This window comes from Scyliorhinus torazame, chromosome 3 (genome assembly GCF_047496885.1).
Source record: "Scyliorhinus torazame isolate Kashiwa2021f chromosome 3, sScyTor2.1, whole genome shotgun sequence".
In the NCBI taxonomy this organism is placed as follows: domain Eukaryota; kingdom Metazoa; phylum Chordata; class Chondrichthyes; order Carcharhiniformes; family Scyliorhinidae; genus Scyliorhinus; species Scyliorhinus torazame.
Window position 1 is genome coordinate 304,426,705 of NC_092709.1, and position 25,308 is coordinate 304,452,012.

General features: G+C 46.0%; 1 protein-coding gene across 1 annotated transcript in view; it reads left to right on the top strand.

The window, feature by feature from the left end:
* LOC140409427 (proline-serine-threonine phosphatase-interacting protein 2-like) overlaps positions 1–24,682 on the top strand; it is a 147,162-nt gene extending 122,480 nt beyond the window's left edge. The window contains 4 exon segments of the mRNA XM_072497863.1: positions 1,629–1,701; positions 10,743–10,777; positions 13,671–13,721; positions 19,718–24,682. Coding sequence (XP_072353964.1) covers positions 1,629–1,701; positions 10,743–10,777; positions 13,671–13,717 — 155 coding nt within the window. The 3' untranslated portion in view covers positions 13,718–13,721; positions 19,718–24,682.
* Positions 24,683–25,308: the final 626 nt, after the last annotated feature.

Here is a 25,308-nt window from a genome sequence, read left to right on the forward strand (position 1 = left end):
ATTACTGAAGATTCATCCCAGCGTCTCGTCTCGCTCACACATTGACAGAGGCTGGAAACAGGCCTGACAGCAACACTGCCAAAAAGCATTTCTGTGGTCATAGAAGCCCTACAGTGTAGAAGGAGGCCATTCGGCCCATCGAGTCTGCACCGACCCTTGGAAAGAACACACGGCTTGAGCCCACACCTCCACCCTATCCGCATAACCTAGTGGCCCCACCTAACCTTTTGGACACTAAGGGACAATTTAGCATGGCCAGTCCACCTAACCTGCACACCTTTGGACTGTGGGAGGAAACCGGAGCACCCGGAGGAAACCCACGTTGACACGGGGAAAACGTGCAAACTCCACATAGGCAGTGACCCAAGGCTGGAATTGAACCAGGGACCCTGGAGCTGTGAGGCAGCAGTGCTAACCACTGTGCCACCATGTGGTGCAAGTGGGGAAAGGAAATTTTGGGCCCCATCTATCGGCCACATTGTGCCCGAACGGCAGTACGAAGCTGCCGGGAGAGGCCTCCTGCTGGGCTTCCCGACAGCCAGTACGCCTCACAAGATCTATCCAGATCTCATGAGGTGCCGCGATCAGGGTCCCGCCCACAATAGGCGGGACCAAGCCACGCGCACCTCAGTTGGATTAAAACCTTCGGATCGGGTAGCATGGTGATTCAGTGGTTAGCATTGCTGCTTCACGGCACTGAGAACCCGGGTTCGATCCCGGCCCTGGGTCACTGTCCATGTGGAGTTTGCACATTCTCCCCATGTCTGCGCGGGTTTCACCCTCACAACCTAAAGATGTGCAGGTTAGGTGGAATGGCCACGCTAAATTAACCCTTAATTGAAAAAAAACATAATTGGGTACTCAAAATATTCAAAAAAACCCGCTTAGGTTTGCTGACCCGGGATTTATCGCGTTCCCGGCATCTACCGGCCACCCCAGCCGGGTGCCGTTCAGTACTGCTCCAAGTGGAATGGCATCCGGGGGTTTCCCAGGCCACCGAAGCCTCCTCGTTGGTCAGGGGCCGGGCTGGGCGGCCCCTGGCCCTCCCCCTGGCACCCAGGCACAGTGGTGCTGCCAGGCTGGCACTGTGGCACCTCCCAGGTGCCCGGGTAGCACTGCAAAACCAGCAGGAGCACTGCCAGGGTGACAGTGCCAGCGTGACACAGTCAAGGGTCAGTGCCAGAGGGGGGCCATGTCTATGAAAGGTGGAGGAGGTATGAATGGTGGGGGGGTTGCAGGATGGGTATGAAGAGGCCTCTGGAAGGTCGAGGAGTGAAGGGTAGGGTTCCTGGAAGTGGGGGGACCCATTGGTGGTGGTGTGGGGGGGGGGGGGGGGGGCGGTTCAGGATCCTCAAGCCCGCTTAGAGATCAGGGCACCCTTTCAAAATGGTGGCCTGATCTCTGCAGAGCCAGTCTGGCCAGCATTTAGTTCCCCAGTGATGAAAATAATTTATGTGTGGGCTTGACCAGTGAGAATCTCCCCAGGGCCCGAATAAAGCGACAGAACGACGGAGAAACTCCCAGCAATAGGCGCCACAAATGACACTTTACAACTTTCCATTAGATCGTGCATATTATTATTTGAATTTTAATAAAAAGCTGTGCTTAAATTCATTTGTTTTATTCAGCCTCCATTCCATATGAGAATTACTACACAGGGCAGAGAGGGCTGCCTCCGAGCCGGGCTCCAGTCACCCCAAGGTGAGACCTATAAGCAGCAAGGAAAGAAAAGGGCTTCAGGCTTCAGCATTGTTTATTCCCTCTGATTAGGTTCTTCAGTCTGTCCCAGGATGGGAGAAAGGAAACCTCATAAAATCAGACTCTCACCGTAAAATCACATTAATATAAAATGTGAGAGCTTTGAATGTATTGTGCACAGTACAAAATCTCCTTTTAATTCTCTCTCCTGAGCTCTTGATTTCAAACTGAAAACTGGTCAAGGTTTGGGAGAACAATTGCCAATCGGTGGTGCAGGATATGTAATGATGGGAGGTTGGGCTGGATCAGTAATGGTGGGAAGTTGGTCAAGGATCAGTAATAGTGGGAAGTTACACTTGATCTTAGCCAAAAGGCTGAGAAGCGATAGTAATGGTGGGAAGTTGGTGTAGGATCAGTAATGGTGGGAAGTTGGTGTGGGATCAGTAATGGTGGGAAGTTGGTGTAGGATCAGTAATGGTGGGAAGTTGGTGTAGGATCAGTAATGGTGGGAAGTTGGTGTAGGATCAGTAATGGTGGGAAATGTAGCCATCTAAGATGGCCACCTGCAAAGGGCCATGGGAATTATGGCCAACACAGGACTCAGACAGATACAGAGCCTATGTGTATCTGAAACACAGGTAACCAGACCTGATCGAAATCCCCGCTCGTTTGCATTTCAATGGCACATTTTCCCAGGACAATAGAACTCCAATCAAGCAACCGGTACAGCCACAGACTGATCGGCACCACTCCCCTTACTCAGAAAGCCCAACTGCCAAGGTCAATGACTGCTAAGGACCCGCCCAGCTACCAAGGCACCCGCCCCTTTATGGCCGACATCGAAGACAATGATCAGAGCCCTGTCGAATTCTTGGGTCCAAGGTGTTAAGGACCGCCCTAAAGAGCGCAAAATCCCAGATGGATAAAAGAGGACACAGCCATGTGTTCTGTCCCTTTTGGATCCGGCCTGTGCCAACCCAATCGTAGCAGGAACAGCCAGCCAAGTTCAAGACCAATGATCGCAACCTGATGGATGAGCCTAGCAGAGACAGAGTCACTTTCTTCGAGCCAAGAGAAATCCAGATAAAGGCCTTATCCATTTGCACAGTGCCGGTCGCCCTGAAGTTAAGTATAGGTTATTGTAGCTGATAGGTGTAGTTTAACTCATAGTAGATATTGTGTTTGCATGTCGCGATAACTCTTGTGTATGTAAACCATCTATTGAACTAACTAACTGGTTGTGTGGTCATTTGATCAATATAAGGGAAGGCTTGTGGTTCACCAACATTATTAATTGGCAACAGAAGTTGGTGTAGGATCAGTAATGGTGGGAAGTAGGTGTGGCATCAGTAATGGTGGGATGTTGGCCTTGATCTGTTATGGTGAGAAATTGGTCTTGACCTGTACGGGTGGGAAGTCAGTCTGCGATCTGTCATGGTGGGAAGTTGGCCTGGATAAGTAATGGTGGGTAGTTGGTGTGAATAAGTAATGGTGGGAAGTTGTTCTGGATTGTAATGGTGGAAAGTTGGACCAGGATCAGTAATGGTGGGAAGTTGGCCTCGACCAATAATGGGGGAACTTGATCTAGGATCAGTAATGGTGGAAAGTTGGACCAGGATCAGTAATGGTGGAAAGTTGGCCTGGATCTGTAATGATGGGAAGTTGTTTGGGATGAGAACAAAGAACAAAGAAATGTACAGCACAGGAACAGGCCCTTCGGCCCTCCAAGCCCGTGCCGACCATGCTGCCCGACTAAACTACAATCTTCTACACTTCCTGGGTCCGTATCCCTCTATTCCCATCCTATTCATGTATTTGTCAAGATGCCCCTTAAATGTCACTATCGTCCCTGCTTCCACCACCTCCTCCGGCAGCGAGTTCCAGGCACCCACTACCCTCTGTGTAAAAAAAATTGCCTCGTACATCTACTCTAAACCTTGCCCCTCTCACCTTAAACCTATGCCCCCTAGTAATTGACCCCTCTACCCTGGGGAAAAGCCTCTGACTATCCACTCTGTCTATGACTATCCCTCATAATTTTGTGGACCTCTATCAGGTCGCCCCTGAACCTCCGTCGTTCCAGTGAGAACAAACCGAGTTTATTCAACCGCTCCTCATAGCTAATGCCCTCCATACCAGGCAACATTCTGGTAAATCTCTTCTGCACCCTCTCTAAAGCCTCCACATCCTTCTGGTAGTGTGGCAACCAAAATTGAACACTATACTCCAAGTGTGGCCTAACTAAGGTTCTATACAGCTGCAACATGACTTGCCAATTCTTATATCAATGCCCCAGCCAATGAAGGCAAGCATGCCGTATGCCTTCTTGACTACCTTCTCCACCTGTGTTGCCCCTTTCAGTGACCTGTGGACCTGTACTCCTAGATCTCTCTGACTTTCGATACTCTTGAGGGTTCTACCATTCACTGTATATTCCCTCCCTGCATTAGACCTTCCAAAATGCATTACCTCACATTTGTCCGGATTAAACTCCCATCTGCCATCTCTCCGCCCAAGTCTCCAAACAATCTAAATCCTGCTGTATCCTCTGACAGTCCTCATCGCTATCCGCAATTCCACCAACCTTTGTGTCGTCTGCAAACTTACTAATCAGACCAGTTACATTTTCCTCCAAATCATTTGTATATACTACAAACAGCAAAGGTCCCAGCACTGATCCCTGCGGAACACCACTGGTCACAGCCCTCCAATTAGAAAAGCATCCTTCCATTGCTACTCTCTGCCTTCTATGACCTAGCCATTTCTGTATCCACCTTGCCAGCTCACCCCTGATCCCGTGTGACTTCACCTTTTGTACTAGTCTACCATGAGGGACCTTGTCAAAGGCCTTACTGAAGTCCATATAGACAACATCCACTGCCCTACCTGCATCAATCATCTTTGTGACCTCCTCAAAAAACTCTATCAAGTTAGTGAAACATGACCTCCCCTTCACAAAACCATGCTGCCTCTCACTAATACGCCCATTTGCTTCCAAATGGGAGTAGATCCTGTCTCGAAGAATTCTCTCCAGTAATTTCCCTACCACTCAAGTGAGGCTCACCGGCCTGTAGTTCCCTGGATTATCCTTGCTACCCTTCTTAAACAGAGGAACAACATTGGCTATTCTCCAGTCCTCCGGGACATCACCTGAAGACAGTGAGGATCCAAAGATTTCTGTCAAGACCTCAGCAATTTCCTCTCCAGCCTCCTTCAGTATTCTGGGGTAGATCCCATCAGGCCCTGGGGACTTATCTAACTTAATATTTTTTAAGACTCCCCAACACCTCGTCTTTTTGGATCTCAATGTGACCCAGGCTATCTACACACCCTTCTCCAGACTCAACATCTACCAATTCCTTCTCTTTGGTGAATACTGATGCAAAGTATTCATTTAGTACCTCGCCCATTTCCTCTGGCTCCACACATCGATTCCCTTGCCTATCCTTCAGTGGGCCAACCCTTTCCCTGGCTACCCTCTTGCTTTTTATGTACGTGTAAAAAGCCTTGGGATTTTCCTTAACCCTATTTGCCAATTACTTTTCGTGACCCATTCTAGCCCTCCTGACTCCTTGCTTAAGTTCCTTCCTACTTTCCTTATATTCCACACAGGCTTCGTCTGTTCCCAGCCTTTTAGCCCTGACAAATGCCTCCTTTTTCTTTTTGACGAGGCCTATAATATCTCTCGTTATCCAAGGTTCCCGAAAATTGACGTATTTATCCTTCTTCCTCACAGGAACATGCCGGTCCTGAATTCCTTTCAACTGCCACTTGAAAGCCTCCCACATGTCAGATGTTGATTTGCCCTCAAACATCCGCCCCCAATCTAGGTTCTTCAGTTCCCGCCTAATATTGTTATAATTAGCCTTCCCCCAATTTAGCACATTCACCCTAGGACCACTCTTATCCTTGTCCACCAGCACTTTAAAACTTACTGAATTGTGGTCACTGTTCCCGAAATGCTCCCCTACTGAAACTTCTACCAGCTGGCCGGGCTCATACCCCAATACCAGATCCAGTACCACCCCTTCCCTAGTTGGACTAGGGAACTTGGACTTGTTTTAAGAAGCCCTCCTGGATGCTCCTTACAAACTCTGCCCCGTCTAAGCCCCTGGCACTAAGTGAGTCCCAGTCAATATTGGGGAAGTTGAAGTCTCCCATCACCACAACCCTGTTGTTTTTACTCTTTTCCAAAATCTGTCTACCTATCTGCTCCTCTATCTCCCGTTGGCTGTTGGGAAGCCTGTAGTAAACCCCCAACATTGTGACTGCACCCTTCTTATTCCTGATCTCTACCCATATAGCCTCACTGCCCTCTGAGGTGTCCGCCCGTAGTACAGCTGTGATATCCTCCCTAACCAGTAGCGCAACTCCGCCACCCCTTTTACATCCCCCTCTATCCCGCCTGAAACATCTAAATCCTGGAACGTTTTGCTGCCAATCCTGCCCTTCCCTCAACCAGGTCTCTGTAATGGCAACAACATCATAGTTCCAAGTACTAATCCAAGCTCTAAGTTTATCTGCCTTACCCGTAATACTTCTTGCATTAAAACATATGCACTTCAGGCCACCAGACCCGCTGTGTTCAGCAACTTCTCCCTGTCTGCTCTGCCTCAGAGCCACACTGTCCCTATTCCCTAGTTCTCCCTCAATGCTCTCACCTTCTGACCTATTGCTACCGTGCCCACCCCCCTGTCATACTAGTTTAAACCCTCCCGTGTAACACTAGCAAACCTCGCGGCCAGGATATTTATGCCTCTCCAGTTTAGATGCAACCCGTCCTTCTTATATAGGTCACACCTGCCCCGGAAGAGCGCCCAGTGGTCCAGATAACAGAAACCCTCCCTCCTACACCAGCTGTTTAGCCACGTGTTTTGCTGCTCTATCTTCCTATTTCTAGCCTCACTGGCACGTGGCACAGGGAGTAATCCCGAGATTACAACCCTAGAGGTCCTGTCTTTTAACTTTCTGCCTAGCTCCCTGAACTCCTGCTGCAGGACCTCATGCCCCTTCCTGTCTATGTCGTTAGTACCAATATGTACAACGACCTCTGCCTCTTTGCCCTCCCCCTTCAGGATGCCCTCTACCCGTTCGGAGACATCCTGGACCCTGGCACCAGGGAGGCAACATACCATCCTGGAGTCTCTTTCACGTCCACAGAAGCGCCTATCTGTGCCCCTGACTATAGAGTCCCCTATTACTTTTGCTCTTCTGCGCTTTGACCCTCCCTTCTGAACATCAGAGCCAGCCGTGGTGCCACTGCTCTGGCTGCTGCTGTTTTCCCCTGATAGGCTATCCCCCCCGACAGTATCCAAAGGGGTATACCTGTTCGAGAGGGGGGGGACAACCACAGGGGATTCCTGCACTGACTGCCTGCCCTTTCTGGTGGTCACCCATTTCTCTGCCTGCACCTTTGGTGTGACCACATTTATATAACTGCTATCCATGACACTTTCCACCACCTGCATGCTCCTAAGTGCATCCAATTGCTGCTCCAACCGAACCACGCGGTCTGTGAGAAGCTTTCTGTGAGGAGTTGGGTGCACTTTCTGCAGATGAAGCCATCCGGGACGCTGGAAGCCTCCCGGACCTGCCACATCTCACAGTCAGAGCACTGCACCCCTCTAACTGACATTGTGTCAATTAATTAGTAAATTAAAGTTAAAAGTTTTTGAAAAATGTAAAAAGTAACTGTTAACTATCTGTTTCCTAGCACTAGATTTGTACTGTAAATGTGAAAGCTAAATATAGTAGTCTCCGATCTCTGGCTTAGATACCCCTCTAAATTATAATTAAGTAATTATGTTTAATTAGCTACCAATGCTTAATTTTTAAATTTAGTGTAGATTCCCAACCAGCCGCTCAGGTCACAGCTTTTCTGTGATGTCTCATCAGTTTCCCCCCCCCCCACACACACACAATTTGAAAAAGTAATAAAAGTAAAAATGAGTAAAAATCACTTACTTACCTTCTGTGAGGGTCTTAGATGTTCTCAGGTTCTCTCCCTGACAGAGACTGCTCCTCCTCCTCCGAACGGCTCCCGAAACTAGGCCACGATCTTTTTAAATCTCTGCTCTGACTCGCAGCTCCCACGCTTTTTAAATCTCCGCTCCGACTCGCAGCTCCCACTCTTTTTAAATCTCCGCTCCGACTCGCAGCTCCTGCTCTTTTTAAATCTCCGCTCCGACTCGCAGCTCCCGCGCTTTTTAAATCTCCGCTCCAACTCGCAGCTCCTGCTCTTTTTAAATCTCCGCTCTGACTCGCAGCTCCCGCGCTTTTTAAATCTCCGCTCCGACTCGCAGCTCCTGCGCTTTTTAAATCTCCGCTCCGACTCGCAGCTCCCGCGCTTTTTAAATCTCCGCTCCGACTCGCAGCTCCTGCGCTTTTTAAATCTCCGCTCCGACTCGCAGCTCCCGCGCTTTTTAAATCTCCGCTCCGACTCGCAGCTCCCGCGCTTTTTAAATCTCCGCTCCGACTCGCAGCTCCTGCGCTTTTTAAATCTCCGCTCCGACTCGCAGCTCCCGCGCTTTTTAAATCTGCTCCGACTCGCAGCTCCCGCGCTTTTTAAATCTCTGTAATGGTGGGAAGTTGATCCAGGATCAGTAATGGTGAGAAGTTGGTGTAGTATCTGTAATGGTGAGAAATTGCTCTGGATTGTAATGATGGAAAGTTGCTCTGGATTGTAATGGTGGGACTTTGATATTGATCTGTAATGTCTCTCTCTGTGTACTCGAACAGGTGCCGGAATGTGGCGACTAGGGGATTTTCACAGTAACTTCATTGCAGTGTTAATGTAAGCCTACATTACTAGTAAAAGGTTATTATTAATTGATTAAATTGGCCTCTATCTGTAATGGTGCGAAGTTGGTTTGGATCTGTTGGAGTGGGAAGCTAGTGTAGGATCTTTAATGGTGAGAAGTTGGTCTAGATCTGTAATGATGTGAAGTTGGTCTGGATCTGTAATGGTAGGAAGTTGATCTGGATAAGTGATGGTGTGTTGTTGATCTGGATCTTTAATGGTGGGAGGTTGGTCTGGATCTGTGATGATGGGAAGTTGGACTTTAATCTGTAATGATGGGAAATTTGTGTAGGATCAGTAATGGTGGGAAGTTGGTCTAGATCTGTAATAATGGGAAGTTGGTCTAGGACCTGGTTCCTTCACCCATCCCCTCACTCTCTCTGCTGTGCTGATCATCTCCCTGGACGCAGAAAAGGTCTTCAAAGAGTCGATTGGAAATACCTCAATGAGGTACTGGAGCGTTTGAGCTAGAAACAGGGTTCACCTCCTGGGTGAGACTCCTGTACAACGCTCCTATGGCAAGCCTACGGACCAACACCATCAGCTCTAAGTGCTTCCAGCTGCTCAGGGGCACAAGGCAGGGATGCCCTCTGCCCCGCTTCTATTCGCGCTGGCATTTAAGCTGCTGGCAATCGTCCCCAGAATGGCGAAAAATTGGAAGAGAATCCAGAGAGGGGGCAGGGAGCACAGAGTTTCACTCTATGTGGATGACCTACTCCTCTACATCTCGGACCCGCAAGGCAACATGGAAAGGATCATGAAGCTCCTGAAGAGTTCAGGGCCTTCTCAGGCTACAAACTCAATCTGTGCAAGAGTAAAATCTTCCCACTCAACCCGAAAGGGAAAGGGGGGCAGAGCTAGAGGTGCTACCTTTCAAGCAAACCCAAAGCAAATTCTGCGACCTGGGAATCCCAATTGCCCACGACTGGACACGGATCCACAAATGGAACCTGACTAGTTTGGCAGAGGAAGTTAAAAAGGACCTGCAGAGGTGGGACACACTCCCTCTCTCCCTAGTGGGGAGGTTGCAAACGATCAAGATGAACATACTGCCCAGGTTCCTCTTCCTGTTCAAATCCATACCGATGTACATCCTAACACAGTTGACAAATTGATCATGGCGTTCATCTGGGGGCAGGGGGCGTGGGGGGGGAGAATCCAAGGATTCCCAAAAGGGTCCTGCAAAGAAAAAGAAATATGGGTGGCCACTCCATCCCAAATCTACAATATTACCACTGGGCAGCAACTTTATACAACAACCCATAGTAGCACTTGGAACTGTCATGCCTTTCAAGGACTGGCTTCTTCAGCCATCACCAAAGATGTGCCATATGAAGACACCCCATTTGAAATTGTCTTTCATTGGTCAGAACATTGAATACAGGAGTTGGGACGTCTTGCTGAAGTTGTACAAGACATTAGTAATGCCACACTTGGAATACTGTGTACAGTTCTGGTCACCCTATTATAGAAAGGATATTATTAAACTAGAAAGAGTGCAGAAAAGATTTACTAGGATGCTAATGGGACCTGATGGTCTGAGTTATAAGGAGAAGCTGGATAGACTGGAACTTTTTTCCCTGGAGCGTAGGAGACTTGGGGATGATCTTATAGAGGTCTATAAAATAATGAAGGGCATAGATAAGGTATATAGTCAACATCTTTTCTCAAAGGTACGGGAGTCTAAAACTAGAGGGCTTTGGTTGAAGGGGAGAGATACAAAAGGGTCCAGAGGGGCAATTGTTTCACACAGGGTGGTGAGTGTCTGGAACGAGCTGCCAGAGGCAGTAGTAGAGGCAGATACAATTTTGTCTTTCAAAAGTATTCAGATAGTTATATGGGTAAGCTGGGTATAGAGGGATATGGGCCAAATGCGGGCAATTGGGACAAGTTTAGTGGTAAAAACTGGGCGGCATGGACCAGTTGGGCCGAAGGGCCTGTTTTCATGCTGTAAACTTCTATGACTCTATGGCCTGTAATGATAGAAGTTGGTCTCAGATCCGATATGATGGGAAGTTGGTCAAAAATGCAGAAAACAGAAATTGGAAGTTTGAGTAAAAGAACTGAAAGCAACAGGTGTGCAGGTATAGTCTTCATTTCCTCATTCAGTTATGGTGACATCTAGCTAATTAACATTGTAGCAACGAATTGATACCATTGGCTCATTATTCCAAAGTAACTTGAGGCTGAATATTTTGTGCTTCTGGAAGGTAAATAACTTACAATCTTTGTTTCTTTCCTTCAGACGTATGCCTCTGCCAAGCCCTGACAATACAGCATGTAAGTAACCAGCCCTACACATAATTCATAAATCATATTAAAGACCGAGCCTTCAAAGGTATTTAGATGAACTTCCGGTGACGGCGGGCGGGAAGCGGCCGCACAATGGAGGGCTCCCGTTCGGGAACGGCATTTTCAGGGCTTTAAGCCCGGTCCCAGGGTCCATGGAGGCGGCAAAAGCAGGAAGAAACAGTGAAGGCACAGTGAAGAAAAATGTCGAGGGTAAGCAAAAAATCATCCGTAAAGGAAACAGCTGAAGGTCCGTCGGGGAGTGGAAAGGTCACCGCGGGGTCACCAAGGAAAATGGAGGCTGGAGCACCAGTGGAGGCCGCATTTCTTACGGCTGAAGAAATAACTAAGGTGATGGCTGCGGAATTCGAAAGGCAGTTTACAAGATACATGGAGACAATGAGGAAGGAGATGAGAGAGGTTTTGAATGCGCTGGTGGAGGAGGCGATTTCCCCAGTGATGACAGCGGTGGCGAGCGCAGTGGCGGAGGTGCGAGAGCAAGGGGAGGCGCTGAAGGAAGCGGAGGAGATGTTATTGTAGCACGGTGATCAACTTGCCTCGATGGGGAAGGAGATGTGGAAGGTGATGGACATTAACAAGGATCTGCGAGGAAAAATGGAAGACCTGGAAAACAGATCCAGGCGACAGAATTTGAGGATTGTGGGGCTGCCCGAAGGAGTTGAAGGACCGAGGCCGATTGAGTATTTTGCCGCGATGCTGGCGAAACTATTGGGTGAGGGGGAGGATCCCTCCTGATATGAACTGGATCGGGCTCATCGGTTGTGGAGGCCTGTCCCAATGGCGAGTGAGCCGCCAAGGGTAGTGACTCTGTGCTTCCATAGGTACAGTGTGAAGGAGAAGGTCCTAAGCTGGGCCAAGCAGAAGCGGGTGGTGCAGTGGGCTGGAGCTGGTATACGTCTATACCAGGACTTTACGGTGGAGCTGGCGAGGAGGCGGGATGCCTTCAACCGGGTGAAGAGGGCACTGTACATTAGCAAGGTGCAGTGCGGCATTGTATATCCAGCGAAGCTGAGGGTGACTTACAAGCTCAGGGACTTTTATTTTGGAACGGTGGAAGCAGCGGAGGTGTTTGCGAAAGCAGAAGGACTGTGGCAGAACTGACAAATTGAGAAATGGACATGTGCCAATGTAACCTCATGACTGACTGTATTTTCTTCTTTTTTTGTTTTGCGGGTGTATGGGCTAAAGGAGCCAATGTTGTATATATTTGGACAAGGGAAGTGATGGGACTTTCACTCGAAATGAGGGCTCTTTGGGGTGTAGCTGGATATGCGGGGTTTGTGTGCTAAAAGGGGATTTCTGGGCTTTCCTAGGGCCGGGCAAGGGGGAAAGGGACCCGGGCGGGGGCCTCCACGCTGGCCGGTTTAAGTCGGCCAGTGAACGGGAGTGGGGTGGGGGGAGGGGCTGCGGCCATCGGAGCCTGGCAGAACAGGGTCCGAGTGGTCTAGCCGGGGTGGAAAGTTGGGGGGAAGGAACCGAGGTTGGGGGGAGGAGTTTTACAAGAGGCAGTGGACTGGAGGAGTTGGAGACTGGGGGGGGGGGGGGGGGGGGGGCGGGGGGGTGTACAACTCTTGGGTATCATGTACGGTACTCTTTCAGAGGTTGGGTGGTGTTGGGTGGAGGGGGAGTGGACTCTATAGGTCAATGGTGATCATGGGCGTTCCTGGACTCCTTTTTCTTTTTCTCCTTTGTTTTTTGTTGCCACCGTGGGAGGGTTTGTTTTATTGGATGCATATATTGACAGGTGGGCTGTTGTTTGGGGTGGTGGGAGGATGGGATCGTTGGTATTGTTAGGGGGATTGATTTTGCATTTGTTACCGTTTACTGTTTGTGGGTGGGGTGTAAATTCTGAAGGAAAATGTGAAAATGGAGAATAAAAACATTTTTTTTAAAAGGGTATTTAGATATTCAGTTACGGCCTCCGCGTTCTACCTTATTATTTTGGTAATGGGTCTGATGTTGAAGCTGTGGTAAGAAAACTAGAATCAGAAAGAATGCTGTTGAAATATTGTTAACATAATGTACAACTGACAGCATGAGATTCGCGGACCACCTCTTGCTGTTGACACAGGTGTGGCCACTTTACAAAAGTGTGTGTTATCAGTTTAGCTGTAGATTTTGACCAGGAAATAAAATGCCTAGAGGACCGCAAGAGATCCGCTAGTAATTGGAGCATTCCAGGGCGGCACGCTGGCGCAGTGGTTAGCACTGCTGCCTCGCGGCGCTGAGGACCAGTGTTCAATCGCAGCTCCGGGTCACTATCCGTGTGGAGTTTGCACATTCTCCCCATGTGCGGGGTAGGTGGATTGGCCAAGCTAAATTGCCCCTTTAATTGGAAAAAATTGGATACTCTAAATGTATAAAAATAAAATTAAAAATTGGAGCATTCCATCTACAGGAGTAAGAAACTGGCAAAACCTGCTAGAATGATTTAGCCTGCATTATGCTAACAGTTTTTCAACAGCATTCTTTATGATTCAAGTGTTGATACCACACTCCCAGCTGTACCATTTCAATTCCATGGAAGTATGGCATTGTGTTGTTTCAGTACTTCTTAAATGATTGTAGAGAGATGTAATTAATTAAGAGACTACAACTAAACTCAGAAAATGCTGGGAAAATTTGCATGGTCGCCATCTTTGGAGAGAGTTAATGTTACAGGTCACTCAACAGAAATGTCAACTGTTTTCCTCGCTCCATAGATGCTCCTTGATCTGCTGTGTGATTTTTGCTTTTATTTCAGATTTCCAGTATCTGCCATATTTTCCTTTTGTTTGTAAGTCCACATGTTTTGGCTTTAGTTGTTGCTTTATTTTCTCAGACAGGAGATGATTCAATGTCTTTGCTTATTCTCTTACCGCAGATGCTGCAGTTGGAGAAAATAATTACAGTTTTATTCACTACAAATAGCAGTGTAAGTATATCAAATGTTCCTGTTTTCTCTGATTTTTCTTTCTCTCTCTTCCCTATGGTAATAATCACTGTTCATTTCTTTCTGCCAAATCATTGATCTTAATGTGAGTCCAAACAATAAGCATCAACGGCCTGTTAAATAATGAGGGGATCAGCTGAGATCAATCTCTATCTCGCCAATATTTACCAGCAGGAGTCACTGGATAGGGATCAAGCATGGGCCTGGAACAGAATCTGTGGAACTGCACGAGCAGTGTTGTCCAATATATTAGTCATAACCCATGTGTGGCTAAGTGGAAATCCAGGTGTGATGAGTTGTATTTTGGTTCGTAAATAACTAACTTCAAGACGCTGTTGTTGGGTATGTGATCTCAACAACCACATTCACATTGTTATTTGTGTGTGTACATTAACCTTTTTGGCAAAATGGTTATTCAAAAAGCAGAGTGTGCAAGTGAAAACATCAGACTTCAACACCATGAAACATCAGCGAGAGAGAGCTGTCAGCCATGACTGTTTGGCCAATTGGAATGACCTCTGCAGGCCAGCAGAAGAAAGCAAGGGTTACCATTACTTCACACCCTTTAATGGACATGTAATTGGCAAAAGTCTGTTTCATTGTGCACAGCAACATTCTCACCAATCTTTCTGACATCAAAATACCGCTCGTAGTGGGCGGTACGGTGGCACAGTGGTTAGCACTGCTGCCCCACAGCGTCAGGGGTCTGGGTTCGATCCTGGCCCTGGGTCACTGTCCGTATAGAGTTTGCACATTCTCCTCGTGTCTGCATGGGGCTCACCCCCAAGTCCAAAGATGTGCAGGGTAGGTGGATTGGCCACGCTAAATTGCCCCATTAATTGGAAGAAAAATAATTGGATACTCTAAACTTTAAAAATATTTATAATTTTTTATAAAGTACAGCTCGTAACTGCTGGGCTATAAACCTGCAAACTGCATTTAGATGTTTTATCTCTGATGGATTCAATTCAGAATTTCAAACTTTGGAGTTAAAGGAAGGCCACAAAGATTCACACTGAATGGTAGTAGATGTTTATTAAGTAACTGCACCCATGAGGAACATTTACCTAGAAAGAGTGTAAGGTATTTATTCTAACCACATGCAACAATTATAGTGTTGCCACAGCCAGATCTGTGGTTAGTCATCATTTTCCATTGAACATCGCTGCGCTATTAATTGTCCTTAGCAGGAACTTAACCATTTTTACTTCTCGTTTTCTAATATCAAAGCGGTTTCTATTCGGAGCATTCATTAAATATTAATTCAACGAGCCCTAATTTCATTTAAAACGCTCACAAGGAATTTTACTAAGTGCCTTTTGAAAATCCAAACAAATTATATTGACTGGATAGCAAATTGTTATGCCAACCTGGGCAGGTACATGATCAATTCCAGCCCCATGTGCCCTGGATTCACAACACAAGTGACTTAACCAATAATTCTTGTACAAATTCCTGAAGTCCTTGGCTCTTGGTTACCCAATAATTACAGTCACCAGGTTTGTAAGTTGAAACACAATTACAATTTATATATAACAAGATTACTGGTGAAATACGCAGCAGATACATTTGGTTAAATATTAATAAGTACCGAACTGCTATTGTAACTTGCCTCTCCCCGCCCCCCCCCCCGCCCCCTATCCTATATATATATATATATACACACACACAAGGCAAACACAGAGGGAGGGAAGGGAAAAAATATAAATGAAAGAGAAAAGAGTCTGCTTCAAACGATGGTCCCTTGTAGGCTTTCTCCAAATAAGCTTGGAAATCACAGTCCTTGTTTTGCAGCCTGTACTCACAATTTCCCTGGACAGACAAAGTCCCTGTTTCATCAGACTTTGCTCTCATAAGACCATAAGACATAGGAGCGGAAGTAAGGCCATTCGGCCCATCAATTCCACTCCACCATTCAATCATGGCTGATTTCAACTCCATTTACCCGCTCTCTTTCCATAGCCCTTAATTCCTCGAGAAATCAAGAATTTATCAACTTCTCTCTTAAAGACACTCAACGTCCTGGCCTCCACCGCCCTCTGTGGCAATGAATTCCACAGACCCACCACTCTCTGGCTGAAGAAGTTTCTCCTCATCTCTGTTCTAAAGTGACTCCCTTTTATTCTAAGGCTGTGCCCCCGCGTCCTAGTCTCCCCTGCTAATGGAAACAACTTCCCTACATCCACCCTATCTAAGCCATTCATTATCTTGTAAGTTTCTATTAGATCTCCCCTCAACCTCCTAAACTCCAATGAATATAATCCCAGGATCCTCAGACGTTCATCGTATGTTAGGCCTACCATTCCTGGGATCATCCGTGTGAATCTCCGCTGGACCCGCTCCAGTGCCAGTATGTCCTTCCTGAGGTGTGGGGCCCAAAATTGCTCACAGTATTCTAAATGGGGCCTAACTAATGCTTTATAAAGCTTCAGAAGTACATCCCTGCTTTTATATTCCAAGCCTCTTGAGATGAATGACAACATTGCATTTGCTTTCTTAATTACGGACTCAACCTGCAAGTTTACCTTTAGAGAATCCTGGACTAGGACTCCCAAGTCCCTTTGCACTTCAGCATTATGAATTTTGTCACCGTTTAGAAAATAGTCCATGCCTCTATTCTTTTTTCCAAAGTGCAAGACCTCGCACTTGCCCACATTGAATTTCATCAGCCATTTCTTGGACCACTCTCCTAAACTGTCTAAATCTTTCTGCAGCCTCCCCACCTCCTCCATACTACCTGCCCCTCCACCTATCTTTGTATCATCGGCAAACTTAGCCAGAATGCCCCCAGTCCCGTCATCTAGATCGTTAATATATAAAGAGAACAGCTGTGGCCCCAACACTGAACCCTGCGGGACACCACTCGTCACCGGTTGCCATTCTGAAAAATAACCTTTTATCCCAACTCTCTGTCTTCTGCCTGGCCTGCTTTCAGGCCCTGTTTTCAGAAATCCAACCCCCACAGGTGTTATTCGAGAGTATGCTGGATCTTTTTAGCAGCAGTTTTCTGTAGAGGATTCAGCTGGAACTTTTATCTCCACTGCCAGAATCAAAAGTGAAACTAAATGGAACCTCGTGGCTCTGAAAAAAACATTCCAGATGGATGATATCCAATCACCACCTGTTACCGGGCAGAGCACAGCCATTTGAAGAACAAAGAACAGTACAGCACAGGAACAGGCCCTTCGGCCCTCCAAGCCCGTACCGGTCATGATACCAACCTTTGCCAAAACCCTCAGCACTTCCTTGTGCCATATCTCTCTATACCCATCCTGTCCACATGTTTGACAGGATGCCTTTTGAATGCCATCAATGTATCTGTTTCCACAACCTCCCCTGGCAACGCGTTCCAGGCACTCACCACCCTCTGCATAAAAAAACCTGCCTCGCACATCTCCTCGAAACTTTGCCTTGCGTACCTTAAACCTATGCCCACTGGTAACTGATCCCTCCACCCTGGGAAAGAGTGCCTGCCCATCCACTCTATCCATGCTCCTCATAACCTTGTAGACCTCAACCTCTGTCTTTTTAAAAATAAATTTAGAGTACCAATTCATTTTTTCCAATTAAGGGGCAATTTAGCGTGACCAATCCACCTAATAATAATTACACATAATAATAATAATTAAATGTGGGTTGTGGGGGCGAAACCCACGCAAACACTGGGAGAACGTGCAAACTCCACATGGACAGTGACCCAGAGCCCGGATCGAACCTGGGACCTCGGTGCCGTGAGGCAGCAGTGCTAACCACTGCGCCGCCGTGCTGCCCCAACCTCCGACTTTCTAATGAAAACAGTCTGAGTCTACTCAGCTTTCCATTCTTTCCAGTTGTCACTAAAACTAACTTGTTTAAGTCATCCTCTCCTTTGCCTGTACCATCTCATGCCAGATGTCACTATTTTTATTGCTTTCCTCCTTACTTTGGATATCAGTAGTCGCTCTGTTCTTTTCCATCTCATCTGATATGCTGGAATCCAATGTCAAATGTTTGGTATAGATCTTTGCTCTGTGGCTATTTAACCTTGACAACTTCTGTTGCAAGTTGTTCATGTATTATGTTACACTTCGCTATTCAGTTATAGTTATCTTAATGTCTTGAAACTAACTGTGAGAATTACCTAATCCCTCTCATTTTTTCATAATACTGTCACTTGGGGTATCATGCATAGTTCTGCTCCGCACTTTATATAAAGGATATCGTGGCCCAGGAGAAGGCACAAGAATATTTACTAGAATTATATCAGAAGTGAAAGGGTATAACTATCGGGAAAGGCTGAACAGTCTTGGTGCTTTTTTCTCTAGAAATTAGAATATTTTTGCTTCAAGAGCAGGTGGGATTTCTGTGGGGAGTAACTCACCTCCTGTCTCCTCAAAGTCTGTCCACCATCTACAAGGGCCAAGTCGATGGTGTGATGGAATACGCTCCACTTGCCTGGATGAATGCAGCTCCAACAACACAAGATGCTCAACACTATGCAGGATAAATCAACCCACTTGACTGGCACTCCACACAACACAATAAACGTTCTCCACGTCACACACTATCCTGACTTGGAATTATATTGCTGTTCCTTCACTGTTGTTGGGTCAAACTCCTTGATCTCCCTTCCTAACAGCACTGTGGGTGTACCTACACAACATGGACTGAAGTGGTTCAAGAAGGGAGCTCATCACCAACTTCCCAAGGGCAATTCAGGATGGGCAATTCGGGATGGGGATTACAGGCCTAGCCAGCGAAGCCCTAATGCCATGAATGATATAAAAAAACCTAAGGTCTTCAAGATTATTAAAGGGTTTTATAAGATAGATGTAGAAAATATGTTTCTGTTTGCTCAAGTTTATGCAGTGCGAGGCCAGCCAGGAGAGTCAAATCTGGAGGTGCGAAAGTGTAAGTTATTATTATTGTAAGTTACTATAGTTATTATCAGCAAACTTGGGAAATCCCAAAACATCAATTTGTAAGGGATCCCTGAGGAAACATCATTTGTGCTCCCACAGTCTCCAGCCAACATTTGCATCAAGATAGGAGCACGAGTAGCCCATATGGCTCCTCAAGCCTGTTCCACCATTCAACACGACCATGGCTGATCTTTGGCTTCAACTCCACATTCATGCCCACTTCGCACATCCCTTAATTCCGTGAGAGACCAAAAATCTGTCCATCCCAGCCTTAAATGTATTCATCGATGGAGCATCCACAACTCTCTTGATTTTCAAAGATTCACAACCCTTTGAGTGCAGAAATTTCTCTTCACCTCAGCTCGAATTGATCATTCCCATAACCTGAGACTGTGCCCGTGTGGTCCAGATTCCCCAGCCAGGGGAAACAACCTTTGCAGTATCTTGGTTTTGTTTTTTTAAATTTAGAGTACCCAATTCATTTTTTCCAATTAAGGGACAATTTAGCGTGGCCAATCCACCTAGCCTGCACATCTTTGGGTTGTGGGGGCGAAACCCACGCAAACACGGGGAGAATGTGCAAACTCCACACGGACAGTGACCCAGAGCCGGGATCGAACCTGGAACCTTGGCGCCGTGAGACCGCAGTGCTAACCCACTGCGCCACTGCAGTACCTTGTATGCTTCAATAAGATCACCTGTCATTGTTCTAAACTCCAGATATTATAGGTCCAATTGACTAAGCTTCTTATCCCACTAACATAGCTACTAAACCTGCAGAATAGAAACTGACCACTCCAACTAGTTTGTGCTGGTGTTTATGCTGTAAACGAGCCTCCTCTCAACTGACTTCATCAGTATAATCTTCTATTCCTTTATCCCTCATGTGTTTGGCTCTTCAATGTGGCTAATCTTATGTGTAGCCAAAGGCAAATTTTTCAACTAGCTCAAACTCTGAAATTTGTAGCTGGTTCTGCCTAGAATCAAACAAAACTCCATGTTAGTTGTGTAACGTTACCAGTTATTGATGTAACATCTTAATTTGAGTTAATCAACCTCGATTACTTATATCCACAGACTGGAGATCTCTGAGATCAGATCTCAGCAGCAGAAATGCCATTGGATGCTCTACAATGTTGGGGCAGTAGACACTCTATTCATCGAGGAATGGAAGTTCACTTGAGGACTGTGGCATACATGTCGATCACAAGGAATATGGTTGTTGCTGCCAGAATTAATATATTTTCATTTTTATATTTCTCTGTCATATTGACACATCAATGATATCAAACTCTGTTGCGATCACAATCGGTACGAGGATGGAATTATGATTTGAACATTGTTTTCGTTCTTTCCCCCTCATGTCAAACCGAATGACTAACTCTACAAAGACCTGCTTGCCTGATGGCTCAGCTGGTTAAGTCTAAGTAACTGAGGCATGCAAACAAGGAGGGAGTCGATAAATCTCCAATCCGTCATGCTGGCCAGTGTCATGTGGAGTGGAATTAAAGGCACAAAGGTTTCCATCTTCCTGGGCTAAGAAGAGGAACATCAGCCACGGTTCCTGGTCAACAGTTGAATAATCCTGCCAACACAGTTAATTAGTCTTACTCTGGATTGTTTCTTGTCTTTTTCTAGAGCAAACCTAAACCTTCTGATACAATGATTGCTGTCCCCTAATTGCTCCCCTACTGACACTTGATCCAGTGCAGATTGGATTCTGTACCATTATATTCTTAGCCCTGTTTCAGGAATGTAGATGCATGGTACTCACTGTAAGTAGTATAGAGGCAGAGTTTTGAAAGCTGTAAGATTTTTGTTTTGGTATTTTGTACAATCTTACTGAATGGCGTAGGAAACGCACATAGAACTCTGGAACTATTGCAAATACTGTTTGGGTTTATGTAACAACTCCTTATTCCTCTGGTAACCTAGTAACTGTTGCAGTTCTGTTTCTTGATTAGCTTGTCGCTGGTTGGGTTACTATTACTTTTTTTTATATTTCCAATTCCCTTTCTGTACAATTTCTCACGTACAGCTTGCTACATCATTTCAGAATCAGCCACATATTATGGGGCTGAAGTCACATCAGCTCAGGTAGGTAGGGTCTCTTCTCTGAAAGACATAAATGAACTTCTTCGGTTTCATGGAAGTCCAACAGTTTTCAAGGTTATTTCCTGATTCTTGCCCATGAATTAATATGTGTATTGAATTCCGTTACACAACTTGGTGGGATGCATGGTTTCTGCATCACTAATCCATTGCCATGTGTACTATCCGACTGCACAACCCAGAATGGATAGATGGGATGATGGTGTTATCTCTAGTTGTGTTTTCATCCGGAGAAGCACCCTTATCCAGAGTCGAGCTGACTGATATGGACCAGTGAAGTCCCAGGTTCAAGCTCTTGTCTGTGTCAAGTTAGCTGCTTTTAGCCCAGATTTGGGCAGTGCAGTGGCTAGCACTGCTACCTCACAGCGCCAGGGTCCTGGGTTAAAATCCGGCCTTGTCTGTATGGAGTTTGCACATCCTCCCCGTGTCTGCGGAGGTTTCCTGCCACAGTCCAAAGATGTGCAGGTTACGTTGATTGGCTATGCTAAATTGCCCCTCAGTATCCAGGGATGTGCATAGGTTACAGGGATAGGACGGGGTGACTGGGGGAGTGGACCTAGGTAGACTGCTCTTTTGGAGGGTCGTGCAGACTCAACGGGGCTGAATGGCCTCCATTGCACTGTTGGGATTCTATGAACAGCAGGTGGGATTTCAATAATTGACCTCCGCACCATTGGGCTCAGGAGAGAAAGATTCCGTGACTCCTCTGAGGCATCTCACTGATGAGCCGGGAATCCAGGCTCAACCTGCAATACTGTTCATGGTTGAACAGCCTTTCAATCCACGTGATCACAACTTGCCCTGTGAAACAACACCCCAGTGAGGGAGGAACACTTTTATAAGGGCATGAGAGAAAATCAATAAAGTAGATGGATAGATTATAAAGAAAAAAGCTTTTGAGTGTATCATCGCAATCGTAGATGTGGGAGTTCTGTAATCTTCAAAGAAAATAAAAGATGAATAGAATCTTACGGCACAGGAGCAGACCATTCAACCCATCATGCCTCTGCCAGCTCTTTGAAAGATGTATTTAGTTAATCCCAGTCCCCTGTTGTTTCCCTTTGGTCCTGAAATTTCTTTCTTTTCATGTGTATATCCAGCCCCCTTCTGTGAAAGTCAGTGTTGAATCTGCTTCCACTCTCCTTGGAGCCAGTGCATTCCAAATCATAAGAATTTACTGCGGAAAAGAGATCTCCTATCCCCCACTGATTATTAACCCTCCTGCCAATGAAAAGTGTTTCTTTTCTAAAAAAAACCTTTCCTTTTTAAATTCTTTCCCTCCAATTAAGGAGCAACTTAGCGTGGCCAATCCACCTGCACATCTTTGGGTTGTGGGAGACCCATGCAGACACGGGAGAATGTGCAAACTCCACACGGGCAGTGACCCAAGGTCGGATCGAACCTGGCTCCTCGGGTGCCATGCGACAGCAGTGCTAACCACTGCGCCACCGTGCTGCCCTGGAAAGTGTTTCCTTACCAAAACCAGGCGGAATTTTAAACACCTCGAACAACTTCTCACCTACCTGCAAACTCACCCCGTAATATGAGGGTTGGGGGGACTGAAATTGGCAGCCCACCTTCCACATTTCGATTAATATGAGGTGCTAGCCAAGCCAATTGACCCCGATAATACACTGTCCATACCATAAAATGGTTCGCATAGGCAAAGACAGGAGGACACTTGTTAAAAAATATATATTTTTCAGAGGCTAGAAAGGAAGGAGGATATTATATTTGAGGGGCCCTTTGTGGTTCGCCTGTTCCATTAAACACGTCTTCCCACCCCGACTTCCCTAAACTGCCCAAACCCTTCTTGCCTGTTACCTGGGATCCATTGGGCCTCCTTCATGTTCCTGGTTCCAGTCCCAGCAGTGCCCACAATGCTGTCTTGGCACTGCCAGGACTGATAGAACTGCCAGCCAATCCTATTGGATAGTCACTCCTGAGGCCGGGCTCCCCACACTGCGGGGAAGGCTGGTGTGGAGCAGGTTAGCTCCATGCAGGCTTTGCTTCTGGGCGGGCGATACCTCTACTGCACCGGCCCTAATATTCTGCCCTAGGTGCATCCAGTACCGAACTGCTTTGAGCTGTACTTGTTGCTCCCAGTGCTCTGGCACTGCCAATCCTCATCACATTGCAGGACAGATTCCAAAACACTGACGACATATAAACAGCACACAGCTTAAAGGATGCGCCATCATATTCTTATGGGTAAATTTAAGGAAAGACTTCCTTTTATGAAACACCTTTTACAATTCCGGCAGTCCTGTGCTTTACACATAATTGGAAGTGTTGTAATATGGATATGTGGTAACCAATTCCCCAAAATCAATGAAATAATTGACCAGACATTCTGTTGTAGTGATGTTAGTCAAGGGTAATTAAATGTTGGACAGGACACTGGGGAAAATTCCCTTACTATTGTTCCAATAGGGTCATGGGAACCAAGAGGGCAGACAGACCCTCAGTTTTTTATTTTTCCAATTAAGGGGCAATTTAGCCAATCCACGTATGCTGCACATCTTTGGGTTGTGGGGGTGAGAGCCACGCAAACATGTGGAGAATGTGCAAACTCCACATGGACAATGACCGGGGGCCAGGATCGAACCTGGGTCCTCGGCAGCGTGAGGCAGCAGTGCTAACCACTAGGCCTCCATGGCACCTGACAGGCCCTCAGTTTAACATCTCACTCAAAAGAAGGCAACTCTCACAATGCAGTACCTTCAGTGCTACACTGGAGTGGTAGCCTGGATTACGAGTTCAGGTCACCAGAATGGGGCTTGAACCCACATACTACTGCCTCGAGAAGCATGAATGCTTCCAATTGATCAAGACAGGCACATTCTTGGTTTATTTAATCGAAATTTCTACAACTGTGAAATACAAAAATAAGCAAATTGCAATTAAATAATTCACTGCATCAATGAAAACAAAAAGAGGGTAATGATATGAAATAGGTATGAAAATAGTCACAGCCCCGCCGTCAGTACTCCTATCCCTGCAGCACAGCTGGCCACTTAGAGTTAGAGTGCCTTTGGAGATTAATGTGAAACCTATTAACTACAACCAACTTATTTTATTTACATAGTTCTCTTTGCTTTGCAGAGTAAAATTCTTCAAATGTTAGGGGTAAGAGTGAGAGGAAGTAGAACAGAACAGTGCACCATAAAAGCAAAATACTGCGGATGCTGGAAATCTGAAATATAAAACAGAAAATGCTGGGAAAACGCAGCAGTTCTGGAAGCATCTGTGGAGAGAGAAACAGAGTTAACGTTTTGAGTCTTCTAAAGTATATCAGTTGGTCAGAGTTTCTCAGAAACACAATGCGCCACATGAAAGAATCACGTTAATATATGGTTCACACTGCAGTAAGAAGCTAGTGACTACTGGGACTGTCACGATTCTAATGTGCTACACCACACATTTAATCTCCAGTGATTCTTGATTCTTGACATTTCTACTTGAGTTTGGAATTTTAACTGTCTGCTAGTAATGGGATTGGCATTCTTTTAAATGTTTGTTCTCAGGATTTGACGTGTCACTGACCGGTCTTGAGGTTATAGTCAAGTGGGTGACACTGGCATTAGGTATTAGGAGTCAGCCAGTGTGAATTCTAGCACTGGAGCCCAATTTGGGCCGGGCCGGGTAAGGGGGTGTAGTCAAATACTAATAACTCATGACTACAACTACAATGAATGTTCCTTCATTATTTTCTTGTTACATTTGTTTTAATTAACTTGCTGGCTAAGCTTACCTTTTATTTATTTTGTGAAGGGTTTTGGTAGATTATCAATTCTGATTTTTACTACATACCAAATGGTTTCTTTTTTGCTTGAGACTTGGCTGCTGGATAATACTGTACTGCACAATCAAAATAATTAACTGCTTGTATTTAATTTAGATTGTAATTAAACTTTTGGAGGAAAGCAATTGCACGTGCATTATTGTTGGATTCTCGTGCCTAGATCTTGACTACGTGACTGTGTAAGATAGCTTTTAAAATGGGTTTGTGATTCACTGTCACCTGTAATATTTCCCATTCGCCAATTAGTTAATAATAACTGCAACATTTATTTACATATAATTACAATGCATAGGCATTCAGCCTTCAACCTCATGTCTGCAAGTCACAATACGCAAGGCCAAACAGCTGCCTCCTGTTGCAAGATTCTTTGGTTGTATTTGAGGCAGGCAACACAAATTAAATTCCATTTTCATGAACAGTTGTGTGAATGATTTAAGAAGAATGAGGGGCCTAATAATTAGTGTTGGCTCATAATTCTGCATGAGAACACCACTAGGTATGAGTACCTATGGGAATCATGTCTCTCTAAATGTTTAGATATTCCAGTAACAATATGGAGAGCTGTGCTGATGTTGGAATTCGGTGACCAATTTAATCCATTCATACCTGAAGGGTGTAACCCAGCAATAACTGAGAAAACAACAAGGGCAACTGCAATGAATACAACAGTCACAGGCTGTGTTGACATGCCCAGTGCCAGCTTTCAGGACAACTGCTCAGGACTGGAGATAACCTTGCAATGGGAGGGGGA